The 23,577-nt window shown below is 46.6% G+C and overlaps 1 protein-coding gene and 1 long non-coding RNA gene across 2 annotated transcripts in view; one reads left to right on the top strand and one right to left on the bottom strand.

Annotated features, from left to right (window-relative positions):
- Sh3rf3 (SH3 domain containing ring finger 3) overlaps positions 1-23,577 on the bottom strand; it is a 156,158-nt gene that overhangs the window by 28,604 nt on the left and 103,977 nt on the right. The window contains exons 7-8 of the mRNA XM_059243805.1: positions 20,333-20,589; positions 5,026-5,351 (exon numbers count right to left, since the gene is read on the bottom strand). Of these exons, the coding sequence (XP_059099788.1) occupies positions 5,026-5,351; positions 20,333-20,589 (583 nt within the window). The remainder of the gene's footprint in view (positions 1-5,025; positions 5,352-20,332; positions 20,590-23,577) is intronic.
- LOC131893701 (uncharacterized) overlaps positions 7,718-23,577 on the top strand; it is a 63,530-nt gene continuing 47,670 nt past the window's right edge. The window contains exon 1 of the long non-coding RNA XR_009374736.1: positions 7,718-7,838. This is a non-coding gene — a long non-coding RNA (uncharacterized LOC131893701). The remainder of the gene's footprint in view (positions 7,839-23,577) is intronic.

Below are 23,577 nucleotides of genomic sequence, written 5' to 3' on the forward strand. Positions count from 1 at the left end.
AATACCTTGAACATGACACATTTCTGGTGGTTCCAAGAAACCAATGTTATCTGAGAAGGAATCCCCATGACAGCCGTTGGGGATTATCAAAATCCACCAGGAGACTCTGCTCTGAATTCTACTTGTGTTGTTCCGCCAGGTAACCACATACCTTCTGCTTTCCAGGCATGGGAAACCTACTTCCTGGTCTCTCCGGGATCCAGTGGGGCCAGGCAGCTAGCTTTGACCAACAGATTGTGAGAAATTTGTGAGCCACTAAGATACGCATCACTTTTGGGTACTTGAGGGAGACCCTCCATGGCACCTGCATCATCCATATCCTAGGGTGGAGTTGGCAGCAGCTGAGTGAGCCCGCATCCGGGAAGAAAGGGAAGAAGGGTCTAGCCACTATAGCCACACTGCGCAAGAGGTTTGTTTGCGTGAGAAATGCAGGGGCGGATCAGATCCTTCTGCCTTATTTTGTTACGTTACCCGCAGTTACGTTTCTCTGAGTCATACAAGATGGTCTGTATTACAAAATGATGGGACAGAAAAAAGCAGAGATATTGTTTCATGGATTGAGTCTAAAACAGATATTCAAATCATGCTTATCCTTTTTTCTCGGGCTCTAAGAAACTCTGTATATTCACGAAGATATTTTACATTATCTTTTTATTTTTTTTTTTCAAAAAAAGAAGTGTGGAAGATGGATCAGTCTGTCATGCAAACCCGAGAAACTGAGTTGGATTCCCCAGCAACCATATAAAAGCATGGTTATGCCTCCTTGTTCAGTTGTATGTAAGGACCCTGCCTTCCTGTTCGACAGTGTAGAATAAACATATGCCGAGCTTCAGGGTGCTGTGGCTTCTCCATCAGAGAGCCCAGAGCTCCCCACCCCAGCTTTTCAGTGTTCACGTGTCTTAGTCACTGTTCTATTCCTGTAAGAGACACCCCGGCCAAGGCAGCTCTTAGGAAAGAAAGCATTTGATGGGGAGCTTGCTTACAGTTTCAGAGGCTTAGTCCACGGCAGAGAACATGGTGGCTGGCGGCACACGTGGCGCTGGACCCGTAGCTGAGAGCTCCATCCTGGTGCGCAGACAGGGAGAGCGGACACTGCCTGGCTTGGGCTTTTGAAACCTCAACATCACCAGTGATGACACACTTCCTCCAACAAAGCCACACCCACTCCATCAAAGCCACACCTCCTAATCCTTCTCCTTTCATAGTGCCAATCCCTGGTGACTAAGCTTTCAACTACAGGAGCTTATGGGGACCATTCTTATGCAAATCACCACATCATATGTCTGTCATTTCTTCCTCTGGTTGCCCATAGTCAGGCTTTCAAGACCTAAGCTGTGCAAGGACATGACACTCATGGACCTCTGAAGACTTTCCATATACAGTAAATTATTTGCTGTATCTGGCTTCCCTTACAGCACACCACCCACCAGGCCCCTTCTGATTGTGGAGGTATCATATTCTCCCCCGGGTGTATTATTCTAGCCTGTTATCAATGGGCCTCAACCCTACTGGTTCCGAGTAAGGCCCTGAACAGAAGGCTGCATCACTGGTCCATCCTGTGGTGCCGGATGCTCTGCCACACGGGTCACACGCAGCAGTGGGTCAATGGAGCTTAAAGGTCAGTGAAGATGAGATGCTGTTTACAGCCTTGGGTGTATCTGGAGTTTATAATCCTGGAGCAATACCTATCACTCCTTTTTAAATCACTGTTCTCTAAAGAAGTACATCTTGGGGGCTGGAGAGATGGCTCAACAGTTAAGAGCACTCATTCTTGGCGAGGACCTGGGTTTGATTCTCGGCACTCACATGGTGGCTCACAACCCTCTGTAACTCCAGTTACAGGGACCTGACATTGTCTTCTGAACTCAGGGCACCAAGCACATATGTGATACTCAAACATACATGTGAGCAAATGCACTCATAAATATAAAATAAGTACATTAAATTTTTTTTAAAAAGTACTAGATTCTGCCTTTTTACTACTAGGCCTCGGTAGGGACTGCATATTGAACTATAAGCCACCAAGATACCACGGATCTTAAGCTGCCCATCATCCAATGAAAGCGGCATGTCCAAGAATGGCCTAAGGAGGCCCTGAGGCATGAGTAGGTTATATGGAGCAAGTGATACTCATGGTACCTTGGCGCCTCTCTGCATCCCCACACCAGAGGCGCTGAGCTGGCTGTGTTCACAATGACAAAAGGAAGCTGTAGGCCTGGTTTACATGTTTCTGCATGGTGTGCAGACACTGCCCCCTAGTGAACAGCATAGGTACTGCATCCTCCCTTGAAGACATGGATTGCACTTGGCTGAGAGGGTAAATGGTCAGATGTCAGAGCAGCAATTCACAGCCATGCTCAATGACTTAGCTAAGTAATCAGGCTCATGGAAGGAAATCTGGAAAAGTTAGGGAAATGGCCTACTTTGGACAAAAAAAAAAAAAGCATTTGTGTCCCAAGCTCACTAAAAGAACACCTTAGCTGAGGACATCAGTGAAGTGGATAGGAAAACCTACTCTGTGTGGATTCTAGGCAGCCTCTTTCTCTGGCCCCCTCTCATTGACCAGTGGGTTCAAGGGCAATGGGTGGTGGGTATATGTTGGCTAAAGACCATGGAATTGTGCTCACCCAGGTCAACCTGGCTATATTCACTGTTGACTCCGAGCAGCAGAGATGAACACAGAACACCTGATAAGGTACCATTCCCTAGGTTAACCAGTCAGTGACCAGCAGGTTGGTTACACTGGCAGGGGCAGTGTTTTGTCACTGCAGTAGACCCTTACTCTAGATATAGGTTCATCTCTGCATGACCAAGATCCACAACTCCAGGGATCAGCGAGGAAATGGGAATGGTACCACTATTACTCTTAGTGACTCACTGGTAAAACTGACTTCTTATCCTTAGAATGATGCGCTCTGGTAGTTTAACAATTCCACCGTGGAACAAGAACCACTCCACCAAACTGCCAGTTCAGAATGCTTCAGCCATCTTGGGATCCCTGTTTCTTTGAGTCACTGGCATAGGAAGGAATTTTGGTTCCAAGGACACACAGTAGAGGATGACCAGAGCATGTCTGGAACACAAGAGACACCTTAGACCACTTGGTAATACCAGGCTGTGTGGTTCGGGTTGGGGGCAGGGCACAGCACACAGTACTACAAATGGCAGAGCCTTCAGGAAGGAAGGGATGGGTTTACCCTACCAGGTACCAACCAGCCGAATACTTCCTGTGTGCAAAAGAGATATAGGATGGGCACTGGAAGGATGAAGGTGACTGTGAGACACGCTAGGACCACGTGACCAGCTACAGAAAGGAGGACTGCCATGAGTACTTCCTGCTTTGTTATGAGTGAAGATGACTTCAAGAATGTATCTTGCAAATACAGTGGCGCTCACATGGTCAGTCCAAAATCTTAAGAACAGTCTAGGTTTCCTTGTTAAGAGCCAGAAGGTGGAAGGGAGCAGTGTCAAAACTGGTTTTCAAACACTCAAGGACACAAAACACAGCATGCATATTTAACTTCACAGGGTGGATGCCCTCCTGGTTTTACCAGCAGAGGCCAGTCTCTTGCTACCCAGCCCACGTGTGACAGACAGCTGAGAATGTCACCTCTGGAGAGGAGTTTGGACCATTGCTGTGGTATTCCTAGGTTCCAGAAGGAGAAGAGTCTGTAGGTTCTTGGAAACTGAACAACAGGACCCGAAAATTAGGGCTGGGGATGGCCTGAAGGGGGCTCGCTTCACCTCAAACACGGGAGCCATAGAGGGTGCTTAGGAATCCTGGCCAATACACTGGAATCCAGAGTCTGATTTCATATGGAAATGTCTTAAAGCAGCTCCAGGATATGGGCAAACTAAGAAGACTGCTAAACTCACTGTGCAAACAACCTTAGCCCAGCAGCAAGGCTAGATCACGCTGGAATATTTTTTTGGATAGTGCGTCTGATAATATGCAATTATAAGGCATCTGACCTTTCAACTTTATTTTACTTCAAACCACGGGCTACTAGAATATTCTTCCTTAGTTTTGTGGCTGGCCTGAATTTCAGCTGGAGAGCACTGATTTATAAAGGTGGAGTCCGATCCTGGCTACTCATCGCCCAGCTACTGGCCATCGACTCAAATCTTTTATAAAATAAGAGAATAGCTGAAAATGTCCATATCCACTAGCAGGTTGGCATACTCCTTTTGTTCCCCCCAGTTCTTTTTAAGAAACAAGTCCTTCCCAGATGGCTGAACAGGTTGCAAACTCCGAAAGAACGACACAGCCCAGGGACAGGGTGCTGCTGAGACCACAGAGACTGCAGATTTGTTGATTTTTCACTGTCGTATCCTGGCACATGGCAGGAAAGAGTCTTGTTCCGATAAGATGGGCACATCACAATGAGCCTCTAACGGGAGGGACCACGGCGTATGGATGAGGGAGATGCCACTTTCTGATTGACACAAAAACTGTAGCGGGATTGTTGGCCTGGGCAGGCCCCCGAGGCTTGCCTGCTTCTACTCTAAGGAGCTGACTTCTTGGTTTGGCCTTTTCCCCTTGTGGGAGCCCACAAAAGCTTCCTAGTGAGACCCGAGCTTGCTTTACACAGCAGGGCTGCATTAGGGGATGGATTGACCATGTGCATGGTGACCAGGTATTTGGGAAGGTCTGAGCTTGGCTAAGCTGGGGGAAGGTCTTTTGCTCCACCCCTTGGCATTCCTTTAAAAAGCCCTTTAGTAGAGACAGAAGGGGCTGGTGGGATTTGACCCAGACCCTCCTGAGGCTATCCCATGTTTCTAACTGTCTCTCTCCTCTACATTTCTATCTAAATCTCTTACCCTCACTCCTAAGAGCCCACGGGGTAAATAAATGTGGGAGCTGGCCCCCCACAATCCCTGCCAGAGGCCTGGCGTATACAATATAGGGGCTTCAATGAACATGCTGAAGCCTCAATTGTCCAAAAACTACCAGCAACTGTGTGAGCAGGACCCAATAACCAGCCAGCTCTAGGCTCAGGGTTGGCCCAGGATGGCCCCACTTACCTTTTCATTTTTCTTGTCGTCTGGCTTGTACCCTGTGTTGATGGGGCTGGGTATGGACAGGCCACCGATGGGTGATCCTCCAACCTCCCCGCTGAGGTTGGCGGCACTGACGTTGGGAGGCGTGATGGCCGACGCTGCCGACGTGAAGGGGACGGCTGGCCGGGGACACATCTGCGTCGTCATCGGGGGCTGCTGGCTGTGCTGTGGGGACACCACAGAGCGGGGCCGGAGGCTGGTGGTGGGCAGGCGGGATGGAGAAGTCTGAGTGCGCAGGGGCGACACCGTGGCCGTTGGTCGGTCCAGGGCCTGGGCTGAGGGATGGGTAGCTGGAGAGATGGCGGATTGAAAGGTTAGCGTGCACTTGGCCATGGGACTTCAGCGCAGTCTGCTCTCAGGCTTGACCTTTGACCTCTGAGGGTTCTGAATACTCCAGACTTGGCTACCACTGCCGGAGGAGAAACTGAGGCCAAACAACTCTGAAATTGCGCTCTTTACTCTGGCTCAGCATAGTCCTTATCCCAGGTGCCCCAGGGTACACCAGGCCATATAAATCCACCGTTTTCTTACATTTTTACCATACTTACTGAAACTATTTCTTACCACTGAAATTGGTCCTATTCCTTCAGACATAGGAGAAAAACACACAACGCAAACAATATCCTCAGGCTCCTAATAGGCCGCAACTGTAAAATACACTTAGAAATCTTAGCGGTGTGTCTGCAGGTGGGAGGCCTCTCCACACCGCACTCCAGGCCTTCGGCTGCAAGCTGGCCCTTCCTCTGACATCTTCTAGTCCACTCAGGCCATGGTGTCTTAAGGCTACAGGTGATCCTGTTATATACAAGGCCATATAGAAAAAGGCCCGAGGTATGGGTTTCTTTAAAGTAATTATTTGTGGTTTCAGAGGTTGGGAACCCAGCATTTGGACATCGTGGACAATATGCCTCGAGTCGTGAGGGAAAGGCCCAGTGATTATGCAGATCAATGAAGCCATTGGGGTTGTTCATTACCCTGTAACTCTTGACTAGGACTGTGGGCTCCACCGCTTTGCCTACTGCCTGAACCCTCCTTTACCCCAACCTACCAGTCCTTGGGGGGAAGTGACAGGAGCTAGCCAAAAGCCATTGCCCTGGAGACTCAAACTGTTGTCTCTAGCGCTGCTCAGGGCTTCCCATGCAGGCTCCTGCTCTGCCTTCTAGAAAGATCCATCCAATCAATGAAGATGCACAGTGTGACCACCACCTGAAATCTTGAATCGCCTCCTCCTATAGGTACTTAGCACCGCTGAACAGTCTGTATCATTCATTCATTTATCACATATCAATTGTTCCTCGTCTCTCTCCCACTACGCCGTCAGCTGAGCTCTGGGAGTCTGGGGACAATGGCTGTTCAATTCACTAATAGAATGCATTCCACATCCCTGGAATGGTGCCAGGCATGTGGAAGATACTTAATATAGTTTATAATGAATGAGTGATTACTTGAGAAGGGAGAACTCCCAGCTGAAGCATCGCTAATCATTTCACAGAAATTAATCATGAGAGAAGAAGAAAAAATGTCCAACGACGCAAGCACAGCCGTTTGCACAGGCTGCCTAGGTTCCGACGCGCCAGCGATCCTATTAGCAATGTCAAAGCAGCTACCCACTCTTTGAAGAGTAAGCAGCAGTAAAGGCTGGTAGAGAGCACACGCTCTCTGGGCTGGTTTGGTCTTTGGTTTGCACTTTGATGGTGCCATGGGCTTCTAACACTGGTTTCCCCCTCCCCCCACTCAGCTCCCTGATCTGTCCCCAGTACCTGGAATCACCCTGGAACTCATCCAGTGCTGGAATATTCTCTGTGACTATGCTTTTGATGCTTCTGTCTCCAGTTGCTCTATTTTCTGTCTAGAAAGCTCCATCATGAGCAGCAGTGTGAGCACCCCAATCCACCCGCCAGCTGAGGCTGCTCTTTCAACCGGTTCCTCTCTGCCCTGTTTTCCTGGCACATCCCTTTGTACGGCTACAATGTGAAATATACACACTCCGCAGTCTGTGCTGCCTACACTGTTTGATTTCCCCAAATTTGAAATGGGATGTCTTTTCCATCCTGCTATTTCTGATTCATAGACATTTCATTTCTGACAGCTCCTGCTCTTTCTTTCTCCCTTTTGTGGATTTTATTCCTTGCTTTGGAAGACGGTCCCCTGTCCCCTGTATGTCTATCTCTGTCTGATTTCTTCATTTCTTGGGTATTTACGTGCACTTTCCTCCCGGGTTTTGAAATCCCAGCGAGCCAATTCACACCCATCTGTTGATCCGGACCGGGCCCTCCCTGGGTCTTCCAGTTAGTTCTGTGGCCCTTCTTTGTGTAGCGGTTTCCTCCAAATTGAAACATTTCTCTCTCTGGGGGATACAGGGAAGCTTGTTTTTGTATTATTTTATTCACTCAAGAAGTAAACAAGACCTTCAAGTCCCAGAAAACTGACCCTTAAACGGCTCATAAGGCCCAGCCAGTAGGTTAGAAGAGACTCGGATGGATTGACTGACTGATCTGTCTACGACTTGGGCATGGAGCTGCAAGCCTCCAGAGCTCCCGAGTCCTCCACTCACACTCAGGTGGGCTTTTTGTGATGTAACTGCTATGGAGTCATAATGTGTCCCTGTAAGTAACCCCTCGTCCATGCTTTGTTAAGTAATGCCCAGTGAGTTAATTTGTTTGCCAGGTTTAACTTGGGACTGCTGGTCTGCCATTGGTGTTTGGAATTTAGGGTTGGAGAGAAGAGGCAGGGAGTTCAAGAGAAGGCACTGGATCCAACTGTCCTTCAGTCAGGAGGTAACTAATACTGCAGGAGGTGGAGCAACGTGGTGGCACATGCCTTTAGTCCCAGCACCCGGGAGGCGGAGGCGGACTGAGCTCTGTGAGCCAGAGACCAGCCTGGTCTACATAGGGAGTTCCAGGCTTGCCCCGGCTACATAGTGAAACCCTCTCTCAACACAACAAAACATCCCCAGCAAACCAACCAACCCTGCAGGAAGAAGGCAGAGTAGTATGGGCAGGTTTGAAATAGTTTACGATCTGTTCTTTTACCGAGTAGGGAGGGACAAAGTGTGGTGGCCAGAGAATGGGCTGGTCCCAGGTCAGCTGACATCATCTAAGAGACTAACGAAGAAATAATCAAATCTGTGCATGTTCAATCCAGATGCTTTTTTTTCCTTAAATATTTATTTATTTATTTATTTATTTATTTATTTGTTTTTGTTTTTCTGAGACAGGGTTTCTCTGTGTAGCTTTGCGCCTTTCCTGGATCTCGCTCAGTAGACCAGGCTGGCCTCGAACTCACAGAGATCCGCCTGGCTCTGCCTCCCGAGTGCTGGGATTAAAGGCATGCGCCACCACCGCCCAGCTTCCTTAAATATTTTTGATCCACTACTAGTTGGATCCACAGCTCTGGAGGGTGGACCATATATAGGAATACATTTTTTTTTTTTTTGGATACTGATTTTGTATCTTGCAATGCTGAATTCATCTTTAAGTTGTAGGGGTGTGTATGTGTGTATGCCTTGGGGTTTTCCATATCTAAAATCCTTGTGTCCACAACTAGGAAGTTTCACCCCCCCACACCTGTGTACCTCCCACTCCCCATAGGGAAAGCTTCCCATCTTTGACTACCAAGTGTGAGGGCATCTGTGTGTGCTCACAGGGGGCTTTCATCACACAGAGGTTCGCTGCCATTGCTCATTTTCTAAAGTTCCTTAAATAAGGAGTAGATTCTGGGTTCTGGGAAATACTTTGTTTTTGCGATAATCACATTATTTTGGTCATGAACAAGATGAAGTTCGTAAGTTGTTTAATGTTAATCCAGCCTTGGACTCCTGGGATAACCCCACATGGGGAGTTACTACCCTTCTCAATGGCTGCCCAATTAGATATGGTCTGTGATTTTATTGTCTTATGAATTTTTTTTTTTAAAGTAATGCTGGCTTTATGGAAAAGGACAGGAAGTATTCCCCCTCCTTTTTTTTTTTTAATTTTCTAGGCAAGTCCAAAAGTTGCTTTATTACTGTCCCATTGTTTTAAATTTAAATGTTATAATTTCCCCTTTGATTGTTTTATATAATTTACTGGTGAAGTCACATATCCTAGAACTTTGTTTGTGGGTATTTTAAAACTAGAAGCTCAGTTTCTTTTATAGATATAGGCCTATTCAAGTTATTTCTTGTTAATATGTCTGACAATTTTGTGTCTTTAAAGGATTATTTGAATATGTCCATTTCCTCTATCGAGAGAACTTATTGACATGAGGATTTTACAATAATTTCTTATTATCTGGTAGACTCTAAAATGATATCACTTGTGTTACTTCTGGTGATGTTGACTTTCATATTGGTCCCTTTTTACTTAGTGCAGGTGGCTAGAGGTTTATTAATTTGATGATTGACCTTCTCAAAGGACCCCCTTTTAGCTCAGTCAGTTTTACTATCACTGCTCCGTCTCCCTCCCTCTTGGTCCATCACTCCATTTAGCCTAGAGGCTATTAATTTGATAAGCTTCTTTGTTTCCTACCATGGATATTCCATGCCGTAAATTCCCTCTCCAAGATTGCCTTGGCCGAATCCTACACATTTTGATATGTTGTGTTCCTTTTTATTTATCTCAAAATGTTTCCTACCTTTTATTTCTTCCTTGATCCACTGATTATTTTGAAGTTTATTATTATGTTTTTAAACAATTATTTGTGATACCGATTTCCATTTCAACTCCACCGTGGTTGGGGATGTAATCTGTGTGACCTAAGTCCCTTTACACATACTGGGATTTTACATATCATGGCCCAGGACTATGGGTGAACACGGGGATGTTATGTGTGCACTTGAAAATAATGTGTATTTTGATGTTGATGGGTAGGGTATTCCCTAACTGCTAATTAAATTAAGTGGTTATGGCTGTACTAATGCTCTATCCTATTACCAATAGTTGATACAATTTTGAGAGAGACTGCAATCTTACCTTTGTGGATTTCTCCATGCCTGTCAGCAGCTTCATCCATTGTTGCTCATGCATTTTTTGAAGCTTTATAATTTGGCTCATTAATACTTAGAATTGTTATGCCGTCCTAATGAGCTCAGTCTTTGCCCCCTTATGTAGCTGTCATTACCCCAGTGACTCGTGGCTATCCATTCTCCTGCCTGACATTAGTAGATCAATTTTCTTTTGATTAATATTAGCGTGGCACACTCCATCCTCATTACTGACAGAATCTATATTTGCATATCATCCCACTAGCTATAATCGACGTATAACTTCCAAATCGATGCCTTTGGTCTTCTCCTGGCCATTTTGAAATGTGAAGCCTAGCAAAAATATTTAGGCTGCCTGTCATGCATCTTTCTTGGAGTTTGAATGAGGTGACGCTGCGCTTTTGTCTTAGCTCTCAAACGGAGGTGACAGGAGGAGGGAGCCATGATGGACAGAGGGATTGGAATCTCACCTCTGGCAACTGAGGGTGGGGCTTCCTTAGGCCAGTCACCTCGCACTTCTGAACCTCATTTTCTCCTCTATAGAATAAGGAGCATGGCAGCAGTGATGGTGAGACTGTCCTCTATGTAAGATAGGCATCCACACACGCGTACCGGTGTACACACACACAGTTTCATCCATGAGATACAGTAGGACAGTTGCAGTTATGCAGTGTCCGGGCTGCAAGTGCCAGGAACACACGTAGCTTCTGTCCTCTCCCTTAAGTCCTGATTGTGACACTTTAAAGTAGGAATGCGCATCTCTTGTTCATAGCACAAGTTGTTATTGTTTTTGTTTGCTTGCTTCTAATAAAACCTGAGAACGCAATCCCAGCTCCATAGGGGTCTAGTTAGACCATTTACTTGGAATGTGATGGTCTGTATGATGAAGTTTATCACTGTACTGCACTGTCCTCTCTTACCTATGTGTTCTTTATTTCCTTCCTGCTGTCTCTGTCTTGCTTTGGGACTAACGGAATGTTTCTACAATATGATTTGTCTCCTTCACTGCGACGTTCTGCGTCTATGTGGGATGACATCTTTCTCTTATCGCGGTCTCTCACCAGACATTGTACAGCTCTACCAACACAGCAGAAGAGCAGACTGCAGGAGATAGCACTTCCCTTTCTCCCCCGACTTCTGTCTTCTTGTCATTATAGATTTTAATTTTATATGAGTTTAAATCCCATAACCAACATCGCCCTGATTGTGTTTAAACTGTCCACTGTATTTTAAAGGTATTTAAATAAGAAAAAAACCCTTATGCTTTTATTTATGTAATCACCATTTTTAGTGCTTTTCATGACTTTGCAGTGTGGATCTCCATCCTTTTCAACTTCTGTTTAACTGTGAACAATTCTAATAGTGTAGCTCTATTTCTGACCATATCTGTAAGTTTCACTGTCTGATTTTTTACTTTGTTTTCACATTTTAAAAGATCATCTTTTGCTGGGTATAGAACCAAAGATTGATAAGCACACTTCCTCCTGGTTTTCACTGCCTCCTCACTTGGTCTCTTTACCCGACACCTACATCATTCCTACCTTTATTGCTACTAACATATTATTTCTCTGGCTACTTTTAAGATTTCACTTATCATTGATTTTTGAATAATTTGAATAATTTGAAAATAGCAGTTTTTTATATGCTTCTTCTTATTTTAGAGTCCACTAACTGCTTTAAGGTATGAATTTATAATTTTCACCAAACTTAGAGCAACTTTGGTCATTATTCCTTCAAGTTATATTTCTCTCCTGCCTGTTTGTCCTTTGACAGTTCAAATTATACACACATTGGGTCATTTAAGGTGGTTCCACTGTTCACTGACACTCTGTTAACTTTTATAATTTTATTTCTTTTGAGAATTTCGAGGAAGAGTACTGTAGTTACATAATTTCACCCCTCCTTCAACTTATGCTCCATCTCAAATTCATCATTAGTTCAGTTATCACACACACACACACACACACACACACACACAGAGAGAGAGAGAGAGAGAGAGAGAGAGAGAGAGAGAGAGAGAGAGAGAGAGAGAGAGAGAGAACTGAGTCCATTTAGTGGCTGACCAAATTGGATCAAATAACCTATCAGGGTCCTTATCCCTGGAGATTTCTCTCTCAGCAGCCATTAATTGCCTGTGATTCTTCATCTAGGGGCGGGACCTTGTCAACTGGTGCTGTCACTGTGTATGTTTTTAGGCAATTGTTTAGACACTCATATTGCTGCGATTTCACAGCTGCAGCCTCTCTATCCAGCAGCAGATATCCTGGTCTTCTTTCCACCCCTTCTTCAACGATGCCCTTTGAGCCTGAGGTATAGGAGCTGTGTTGCGGATGTACTAATTGAGTTAGGCACCCACAGCCACTTATTCTCTATATTTTAATCGGTTGCAGATATCTGTAATGGTTTCTGTCTGCTATAAAGAGAAGCTTCTTTGATGATGGGTGAGATCTATATTTACATGTGGGTAATGATGAGTACTTAGATTACAGATGAGTACTTAGATTGAGTAAGAAATTATACTGGTTTAGGAAATGGTGGTAGGAGGTTCTCCTCTAAGACCCACGACCTCATTAGCTGCTGGCTAGGTATACAGTACTAGGCATGGATTCCCTCCTATTGAGCAAGCCCTAAGTCCAATTAGATGGCTGTTGGTTACTCCCAGGCAGTAAGTGCCACTACTGCATCCTTGGGGACATCTTGTTGTGATGGTTCATGGGATGTATAGCTAGGAAGGACTACTGATTGCTTTTCTCTCTTGATCATAGGATGTATAGCTAGGAAGGACTACTGATTGCTTTTCTCTCTTGATCATAGGATGTATAGCTAGGAAGGACTACTGATTGCTTTTCTCTCTTGGCAGCTTGCATAGCACCTTTACATACTATGACAGCTAGTCCTCAGGGATGAGGCTTCCAGGCCAGCTCAAGGTCGGATCCTCCAAGTCCTGTGTCTGACATATGTTGTGTCTTTAGCCACTAGGTCTTATCTTCAAATTCTGTGAGGCAGCCAAGGGCAACGGCAATGGCTTATGCAGTTTTGGGAGTTTCTTGAACTCTTCTCCCCGACGACTCTCAGGGAGGTTTTCTGACCAGCAACCTAAAGGGAGGGTTTCCACACCTGGTACTGGGAATTTTGTTAGTCTATTGTTCATTATCCCTTCAAGTAGCATAACTTCACCTTATACACACACACACACACACACACACACACACACACACACACACGTGTGTGTGTGTATGTATGTATGTATGTATATCTCTATATATTTGTATTATGTATGTATTTTGAAGTAAGCTTATAAAGTAGTTTCCCCATGGCTTTTTCAAACGTTCTTACTGTGATGTCTTCCTCTTTCCTTCCTTCTTCCCAGTGAGCACCCCACTGTTGTTTTTTCATTCCCCCTTTCATAGCACTCATGTCCTGCTAACCCCTTCCTAGAGCGCCCCACCTCACCACGGTCCCGCCAGGTGATGTACTCACATCTAAGGATTTGGAACCACAGACCACGGATGAGGAAGAACATGCAGTGTTTATCTTTCCAGGGCTGGGTTACCTCCTCCAACATAATATTTTCTAGTTCCGGCCATTCACCTCTAGATGTCATGATTTCGTTTTGTAGAATTCCATTGTATACATGTACCACATTTTCTTTATCCATTCACCAGCTTAGGACATTTGGGTTGATTCCACATCCTAGCTATTGTGGAAAGAACAGCAATGAAGATGGCTGAGCAAGTATCTGTGAAGTAGGATGGGAAGAAGTCCTTTGGGCGCATACCAACGAGTGGGATAGCTGGGGCAGATGGGAAATTGACTTTTAGCTTTTGGAGACCTCTTCACACTCATCGCCAGAGTGCCTGGACTGGTTTTCAGCCCCACCGACAGTGAATGAGTATCCATCCCCCTTTCTGACACCCTCTCCAGCTGGTTATTGGTTGTTTTCTTGATCTCAGTTTTAATTTGCATTTCCTTATTTGCTATGTTTGATGAATACATCTAAGGTACAGCTTAGGCATTTTGATTTCTTCTTCTGAGATTTCTCTGTTCAGATCCATAGCCCGTTTTTTAAAAAACAGTTTTTTTTTTGTATATTCTGGGGCATGAACCTCTATCAGCTCTATTGCTGGCAATGATTCTCTCCCACTCTGGGAGCTTCCACTAGATTGTTTTCTTTGCAGAGTTTAAAACTCTCTTTTATCTGTTTCTTTTTTTTTTGTTTGTTTCTATAGCAACACCTTCAGTTCATTAATGGTTTCTGTTGAGCACTGTCTAATTCCATTGCACTGTTTTTATTCTAGAAGTTTTAATTTTCCTTTTCAACATCACTTTCCATTCTCGGCTTTATGAATGTATAGAATGTAGCTCTCTGTTTCAGTGTCTTCAAACTCCCAATTTTCCAACGCCTGGTTGATTACTAATTGACTGGTTGTGGGCTGTATCCTCTGGCCTGTTTGCACAGCTAGTGATTTGATTTTTTTTTTTTTTGCATAACCAACATGTTGATTTCTATGTTTTTAAAGAGCTAGGTGTTTCTGTATACCGATAAATATCCCTGAGTTTTGTCTTGTCGTGTGTTTAAATGAATTGGAAGCAGTCTGAGCCTTCTGATCCTTGCTTTTCCTGTGTATTGAAACTGGGGCTCTGTTCAGTTCCCATAGAGGTTCCCATTGGTCTCGCAAATGTGTGGAGGGTTATTCGTGCCTCCCCCCCCCCCCACTGGGAAAGCAGGCACTCGGGTGCTATGTCCGGTATGTGCATATTCTGGGGGACCATTTGTGCCAATCCTTTCGTACCTTCTTTTCTTGGCATCGGGTAATGTGTTCAGATGCATATGCGGATTACTTCCCAGCAGCACACAGGGCTTTCTCCGGGCAGCTCTCTCCTCGGGTCCTCCAGTCTGTAACTGCAGTCATTGTTGCCATGCCCGGTGAGGCTCCACCTGACTGCCCTCCTGTGCCCCAGCCACTGTCCTCATGGGCCACTCTCCTTGGTTGTCTCACGCCTCATGTCTCAAAAGCTGCTGCCATATATATCTGTCTGATTTTTTTGGTAGCTTTGAGTGGGAGGGTAAATCTAATCCTTATTACTTCAGCTTAATCCTTCCAGTCCGCATCTGCTGTCTAAACCCTTGAATGTCCTTCCCCTCCAGAAAAAAACCCGGACTCCTAGACGCCGCCTGAAAGCACCTTCGTGATGTGTCTGCTCGCCTTTCTGCCTACTCCAGCCTTTCTTGGTTCTCCCACATGAACCTTTCTCACTTTCCAAATGCCCCGGGTCTCTGCCTGCTTCAGGGCTCTTGACATGCCTTCTCTCTGTCTAAGCCCCGCTCTCCATCTACCCTTCTCCACTGAGTTCCATCAGCCCTTCAGATTTCCGGTTTGTCTCTGCAGAGGAACTGCCCATCCACACTGCTCTGCCCACACCTCGGTCCCACAACAAACGGAATGAAATTACCCTGCGGAGGAGGAGGAGCCGTTTTCTTGTTCACAGCCATGCCTTTGCCCTGGCTGGTCCTCCTGCTGAACCCTCTTCCCACCCTGTCGGCCTACACCGCACCTACCTGCCTTCAAAGGGTTCAGGGATTAGGACCTGGTGAAAACTTCGCCAGACCTTCCCCCACCCCCTCTCTCCTTTCCTCTGGGTTTGAATGGATGAATCATTTCTCTTTGTGTTTCCTTAACATCTCACCCACGCCTCCATCATGGCACTTTCAAACTACTGTAGGAACTTGTTTTCAGCCCCATCTTCTAACTGGGCAGTAACAGGGTCTGTGTGGTCTCCTCTGTCTCCCTCCAACCCCCGTGGAGGGAGCCCTGTGTCTACACTTCATCTTTTCCCAGGTGCTGAGTTTTGTTTGTTTGCTTTCTGTAATTTGTTCTTGAGGAACAGTAGTCTGCATGGGGCTCGGACCCCTGAACAGTGCTAACACGAACATGTGCTAAAGAACGTGAGCACTATGCAGGGGGTTCCCTGCCCTTGCAGAAGGGAGGTACATTAAGAATTGTAAGGGAGGTGCGGTCATATCGAATGCTATGGCCAATGCAATTAAACCTTTGTCAGACTGCCTGCCTTGGGCTCCGGATGAGAACATTGTTGAAACGCCTCCCAACTCAGGGCTAGGAGCTGCTGAAATGGGCAATTACTGCAGCGAACAATCCATTACTTGTACTGTCAACAGTGTTTCTCTCCCCGTAAATGCAGAACGAAGTGGGAAATGCTGTGGGAACCTCGTGGCATTTAATGTACTGATATGCCTTGGTAGGGGCCATTCTTTAGCCTGGCCGCGACAGCCACACAATGTCACAGGGACAAGCCTTAGGTTAGAGCACTGGGGGAGCCACTTAGCCATCCCGTGTCTCACTCTCCTCACATGTAAAATTAAACCGATAGAAGAGAATGCTTGTCACACCATCGCGGTTGCTATGGTGATGGACCATGCACAATGTTGCGCTGCCCCGAGCCAAACCAATTCCTTTTGATACTGCTTGCCATTGCATGTAGGAGTAATGACTGGCAGGGCTTCCTTTTCCTTTTGAATTGGGAGAGCTTCTAGTGGGGCTCGGTGTGGAGAGGCCATTATTCTGGCTACTTGGTGCAGATAACCCACGACTGCTGTGCCAGCAGGGCCGCTCAGCTTAGACACACTTCTGACATGCTGGCTGGGCTGAATGGATGGTGAGATATTTGTAACCAGAAGAAAGGTAGCACCCTCTAGTTCAGCGTTTTCAAGTTCAACGTCTTGGAATGCTGCTCATCAGTCTGGAAACTCAGCTGAAAATCATTAAGCCAGACACAAGAGCGGTACCTCGAACTCGAGGGTACCAAGGGCCAGCAGCCTAACGCCTTACACATCAGTACAAGCGTGGCTGGTTTGAGGGATAGGGAAGGGGATGGGGGTCTGGGAGAAGGTGAGATGGCTGCAGAGCACTTGTGATGTACATGGCGATGCTTTCAGGTCACCATAGGCTAAGGTTGCAAAATATAGACTGGAAATTTTGGCTAATGTAAGCAAACACAGATATTCATGAAAGACATGTGGATAGTTAGAGGTTTCTCTGGGTCACTGGAGGTGGGCTTAGGGGCTTCCCAACAGAGTAGTGTCTAGAAAGCCTTTCTTGGTGCCAGCTCTAATTCTTTTAGACATGGATATTGTGGGGGTTTGAAAGAAAATGGCCCCAAAGGGAGTGGTACTATTAGGAGGTGTGGCTTTGTTGGAGGAAATGTGTCACTGTGGAGGCGGGCTTTGAGGTCTCATATATGCTCAAGCCACACCCAGTATCTCAGTTCACTTCCTGTTGCCTGCCAATCAAGATGTAGGACTCTCAGCCCCAGCACCATGTCTGCCTGCACGCCACCGTGTCCCACCATGATGATAATGGACTAACCCTCTGAAAATGTTTTCCTTTATAAGAGTTGCTGTGGTCATGGTGTCTCTTGACAGCCATAGAAAGCCTAACTATAACAGACACCATCATAAAATTCACAAGAACTTCACTCTGGACTCGCTGATGATGTTGGATAGCAGGTATCCGAGTCCATCCTTTCTCACCGATGGTGTTAGACATGGGGCACCAGAGTCCACCCTGTACCCACTGAAGACAATAGGCACCACTGATGATGCACCAGAGTTCTGTCCAGTTGTCCCTTAAAAACTGAATATTTCAATCATTCCTTTCACTCCCAAAGGGGATCTACATGGCTCCTTATGTTTTTTTTTTTTTTCCTCAGGAAAGCATGTACAGGACTATGTATGCCCAGACCCCGATCTGGGAATACAAGTACATGTATCCCCAGAGGGTCAGGTGCCTCTTCCCTACTAATAGAAACATGGGCGTGTGAAGCTGCCTTCTCCCATGTGTGCAGGATGTTTGTGGGACAGAGAAAGAGATAGGGAGAGAGTGAGAGAGACAGATATTACTCTCACATTGGAATATTGTTCCAAGGCAGCTAGAACACCCAGGGTTCACCATACCCACTGTATCTCTCAAAGCTGTGTGTGTGAACCTGGCTTACCATCTTCCCATAAGCTACTTCCTCTGGGCTGGGCATGAGACTGTCATACTCCCAAGTTTCAGAATCTGGACTCTGGACTTGGTTCCTCCAGACCCCTGAGTCCATCCCTGGAGTTCTGTCTCAGCCAGAACTACTGTGCCCCATGAGTTGCTTGTTGCCCTCTGCCCATGCTGTGGGATCAGACCCCTTGAAGCTGCCCCCCATCTCTGGTTGGCTCCTGTTTTAGGCCCAGGCTGAACACCCAGTCTCTTCCTTGTGCCATGGTGGCCTTGATAAAATGTTATACCCGGGTTTAAGGTCCCTCAGAGCACCTGCACAGCCTTCAAATCCCACACTTCTTAGAATCTTTAGTGATGATTCCTGTTGCCCTGTTCTTCGCATGTGTTAGACATTCTGATCCTCTACAGAATAGCTAAGAGTTGTTGAGTACATATTAATAGCATCCACACACAATCATCCTGGGCAGAGAGCATGCCCTATCTTCCCATTTTACAGGAGGAGAAGTTGAGGCTCTAGCAATGTTGGCAGCCCCAGCATTTGGATGCAGGCCTGTCTGTTGCTCAAGCTCCTGCCTTCAACCAGGCTGTTGTATACTCTACCTGTACAGAACTGCAGTTGTCTTCTATTAGAAGGGGCTATCTCAAGATCCCCTTTGTTTACCCTAAACCACACAGTTAGTACTAAACTTTATATACTATGTTTTTTCTATGCATACATGCTTATGGTATGCTTTAACTTATAAAAGTAGGCATATTGTGGGATCAACAATAGTAACTAGTAATAAAATACAACAGTTATTACACCTACTGTAGTAGGTTATGTGAATATGGTTCTCTATCTCCCTACCCCTCTCATTACACTATGCTTACCCTGCTTGTTGACCATGGGCATCTGTAACCACATGAAAGGGAAGAAAATGATTCTTACAGGCAGTTGTATGAGGATACTATCTCCCACAGCTCCCCACTTCACCTCCAGCATGTCTTTTCTCCTTCCATGTTTGAGTTACTTGGCTGTCCATTCTGGCACTAGCTCATTCTCAGGAGTTTTCTCTGTCCCCAGTCTTTCCCACAAGTCCCACCTTGACCTTGCTGCCCTGGGACCCATTGCTACCCGCCAAGATGGCATCAATTCCCCGAGGGACAGTTTGCGAATCTGTCAGTTAGTGGGTGAGAACCCAAGAGTAGGGAATGGCAGCCTGTCTAGCAAGCAAGAGTGATGACTGCAATGCTCTCAGAATGACCCGCATCAAGTTCAGACTGCAAGGATTCGCCAGCCCTTCTTGCCCCAAGTGAGCCTCCTCCACTTAGTGTGAAGGCAGACTATCTTCTGAGTCTCAGGCCCTATGGGTGGGTGAATGGACCACAAGTTTTGACAAAGTCAAAACTCCCCCAGCACACACAGTCCCATCCATCGAGACTGAAAAAAAATCTAAGCACAGAGTGGTATGGTGGTCTCACACACAGGAAGCTGCTTTCTGGAGCCCCTCTGGAGGACCATGGTCTGGGCAGCTCATCTAAAAATGCTATGAATTCATGTTTTTTCCCTCATCTGCACTTTGAGCAGAAGAGAGAGTTTCTTGGATGGCGGGGAAAGGAGGGAAGAAAAACCTTGGGTTACGCCCTGTAGCTTTGGGTTATTTTCACTGGGGAATGGCGATGTCACCGCCTCTGCAGGGCCACATTGATGTGGACTCCTAAGAGCATCTGGCCATTCAAGCAGTTGTCACCAGCTCTGTGCTAAGCTTCCAATATTTATTTCCTTTCTGTCTCTACGGTCCACCCATGGTTTCTTTTCATCTCATACCACCCCAGAGCAGACCGGCTGGTCCTTATGTTTCATCAGCCTATGGGTCGATGATGCCCTTGTCAATATGCTTTAGAAAAGTGCTTCTCTGGCCAGCATGCCTCATCCAACCTCTCCTGGAAGATACTCCCTCCCAGGAAACCTTAACACGCCCAGCAGTGAAGACATCCACGGGCAGCTTATAGTTACACCCTCAGGAAAGGTATCAGAAGATACTTTGCCAATCTTACCCACCCACGGCATCTTCTTGCATGCCACAAGACAATGTCTGTGGATCCTCAGTGCCCCTTCAACTGCCAGTGCAGGGGACCAGATGGCAGGCGCACATATCGGAGATCAGAGATTCCAGGTTATGGGAAGCAAACCCGACTCTCCCCACATGCTGGCTGATGAGAGACCTCGCCTAAAATAGAGCTCATGAGCTGCACCCCAGGAGCCCCCTTTACTGGATTCCTGTCAGGGAGAATCCCTGGGAGTCTGTGTCCATACCTGTTGGGATGGGGGTGCTCCCGGCTTGGCTGGCTGTTGGCTGAGCGGAGTGCCGAAGGCAGCTACCTGTTGGTAGGGAGGTGGCTGGGTGCTGCATATGGTCCTGCAGTGTGGTGAGAGGCAGAACAGGCCTGGTGGCTGTGGCTGGGCTGCTCAGACTGCCACCTCCAGGGTGCATAATGGTGGCCATCCCCTTGGCCAGTGGAGACCCTCCGAGCACATTATTCCAGGGTGACCCAGCCACTCCTCCAGGAACCCTGGGGAAGTAAGCAGAACCAAGCAAGTGAGTGGGTTCGGGTAAAATCAGGCCATGTGCCACGGCAAAAACCATCTCTGACCTATAGGCTCTGAGAGGTCAAGGTCAGTGGTCCATGGAAGTCCTAAGACAGTATCAAACCCACGCTTTTGTTAAATAATGTCCAGAGGTCAAGCTGAGCAGCAGAGTAGCCTTGGCTGTGCTTATGTGCTTCTAAACACTACTAAAAAGACGATGGACTCTCATGTCTCACAAGACTGGTACTTTTGGAGCATGGTGGGACAGGGTGGTGGCTTCTCCTAGACATGCCTTCGTCTGATTTCTGCCAGTCACAGAATATGGGCATAGGAGCAACACCATTATCCCCTGAAAACATTAGGGAACTTGCGGTTTTATACCTGAGACACTCTCACCCCAAAGCTCCCAGATGCAACCACTCTCCATAAGATGAGCACAGCAGCTCTGGAAATGGCTTTTAACTCTATCCATGCATTTGCCCTGGCACTGAGGATGGCGTTCGGGGCTCATGGGTTTCTGTGGGTTGTGGTTAAGGGGGATTAAACTGTGCCAGGAGGCAAAGTCCAATTCCCATTCCTTTAGAGTTTCTCTCTTGGGACAGTGGAAGGCATGATGGGAGAAGGGTGGTTCTGACCCATGCCGACATTTCCTGGGCCAGGTGCACTCTTACCTCCCTGTGGCCTGGGTGGGGACTTCTGTTGCTCAAATCCTAGATGGTCTTTTAATAAAAAACAGAGAGCCAGATATTGGGGTGAAAGCTGAAAGATCAGAGAAGCAGAGCAAGCTTTATTAGGAGGGTACATAATATATCACCACATACTTCCAAAGCAAAGAACCCTGGAGAACTCAGAGTGTCCGTGTAGCAGCCATGGGGAAGAAGAAGGGCCTTCCAGAAAGAGGACCACTACTCTGGGGTTACCAGTGCTTTGGTCCTTCCCCAGCCTCAGAGCTATTCTGAAATTTGCCTCTAGTGAATTGTGGTGATATTTTATTTGTGCTCTAACAAATAAAACTTATCTGGGGATCAGAGGACAAAGCCAGCCACTGGATTAGACATAGAGGCCAGACAGTGGTGGCACACACCCTTAATCCTATCACTCAGGAGGCAGAGATCCCCATCTGGATCTCTGTGAGTTCAAGGCCACACTGGGAACAGAGCTAGGCGTGGTGGCACACCTTTAATCCCAGCACTTGATATATCATATCTTTGTTTGGGAAGGACACATGCCTTTAATCCCAGGAAGTGATGGCAGGAAGCAGAAAGGTATATAAGGCGTGAGGACAAGGAACTAGAGGCTTTTAAGCAGTTCAACTGAGACCCTCACGGGTGAGGACTCGAGTTTTTCAGTCTGAGGATTTGTGGAAACAGGATTGGCTGAGGAGTTGTCAGGGTGAGGTTGGCTGTGGCTTGTTCTGCTTCTCTGATCTTTCAGCATTCACTCCAATACCTGGCTCTGGTTTTTTTTTTTTTTTATTAATAAGACCTTTTAAAATTCATGTTACAATGAATGAGTTGCCCTGCCAATGGACCAGTCTACATCATGCATTTTAACCACTGATGTAACGCCATGCTAGATCTTTACAAACCAAAGAGATGAGCTTCAAAGTATGGGCCTTGTGCTTGCAAGGCTATGTTAACAAGGCTGAAGGCAATGAACTGTACATGTGCCTCCTTCAGCAGCTGAGACCCCTCCCTCTCAGCAGCAGGGTCTGGCCAGGCCCGCTCCAGCCAGCCTGGATTTCCTTGCCACATGCTCACACTTGTGAGAGTGTAGTACCCAAGGCCAGACTTGCCCTTTTTTTTGTAAAACAAGCAAGCAAGCAAATAAACAAACAGACTGCAAACAAACAATGAGAAAGAGCCATCTGCAATGTCCTTTGTAGGTGACAGCTGTAAACGGCTCTAGTGTGTACCTCTCGGGCTCAGAGTACTTTGACAGCTTTGGTGCTGCACATATGTCCCTCTGTACTTGTCCGGAGGTTTCTGCTGGGTGGTTTTGGCAGTCTTCTGATTTGCAGTGAGTATAAGAGATGGTCAGTCTTGGGGCAGAGCAGGGGAAGGGCAGCCCTCTGCTTCTATAAATAAGATCGAAGCCAGCCTTTCTACATTGGGGTGCATGGTGGGCCTGGTTGAGAAGCCCAGGTCTCTGAGATACTGATTGTGGGGGCTCCTGGCAATTCTTTCTCTTGGGGAGCTACAGAAGACACTAGTGACCTCTCAGTTCTTTAGTCACCAGAGTTAGATCTGCCAGGGATGTCTGCTTTTTGGTCTCCTTGGCTCTGGGCTGCTTCTTTAAAAAACAAAAACAATACACCCAGTTGAAGACAGATGGGCTCAAGGGAAGTGGGCAACTCATGAGGTACACAGACTGAAGTGGCCCAGGCCAAAGAATTCTCGATTCATTCCAGTTAAGTCTTCCCATAGCCAAGTTACGGCAAGATTTAATCAGAACTACCAGATTTCATTGATTTATTCAACCTGCACTATTGAGCAGTTGGTATATAGTATATAAAAGGCATTCAGTGAGCCCAGTGTACAAAACCAGAGATGGCCAGCAGGTTCTGCACACTTATTCATGACCCATAATGAGCAGCACTCACAGGCTTCAGACAGGGCCATGGGAGAAGGTTTTCCTTAGCAAGTGGACTTAAGACCCAGTTCCCAAAAGAGATGGCAAGTTTCACTAGGAAATAGAAGAGATAGGACACACTTGGAGTGAGTGAGGGGAGCCACTCCAGCTGACGAAGTTCCTCCATCTCTGTCTGAGGGCCCCAGGCAGGGGGCTTTGCCTGTATTCAGTAGGAACACATCAAAAACCACCAGTCAAGTTGCTCTGCATGAGGAGAGTCCCCAAGAGGCTTGCTGGGAGCTAATGTCCTAAGTAACATGATTTAGGGTACAGGAGTTTCCTGAAGGCCCTGAAGCTTCTCCACATGCTCCTTCCTGTTGATGGTTCCCCGAGTGAAGGAT

This window comes from Peromyscus eremicus, chromosome 16_21 (assembly GCF_949786415.1).
Source record: "Peromyscus eremicus chromosome 16_21, PerEre_H2_v1, whole genome shotgun sequence".
NCBI classification, from domain to species: Eukaryota; Metazoa; Chordata; class Mammalia; order Rodentia; family Cricetidae; genus Peromyscus; species Peromyscus eremicus.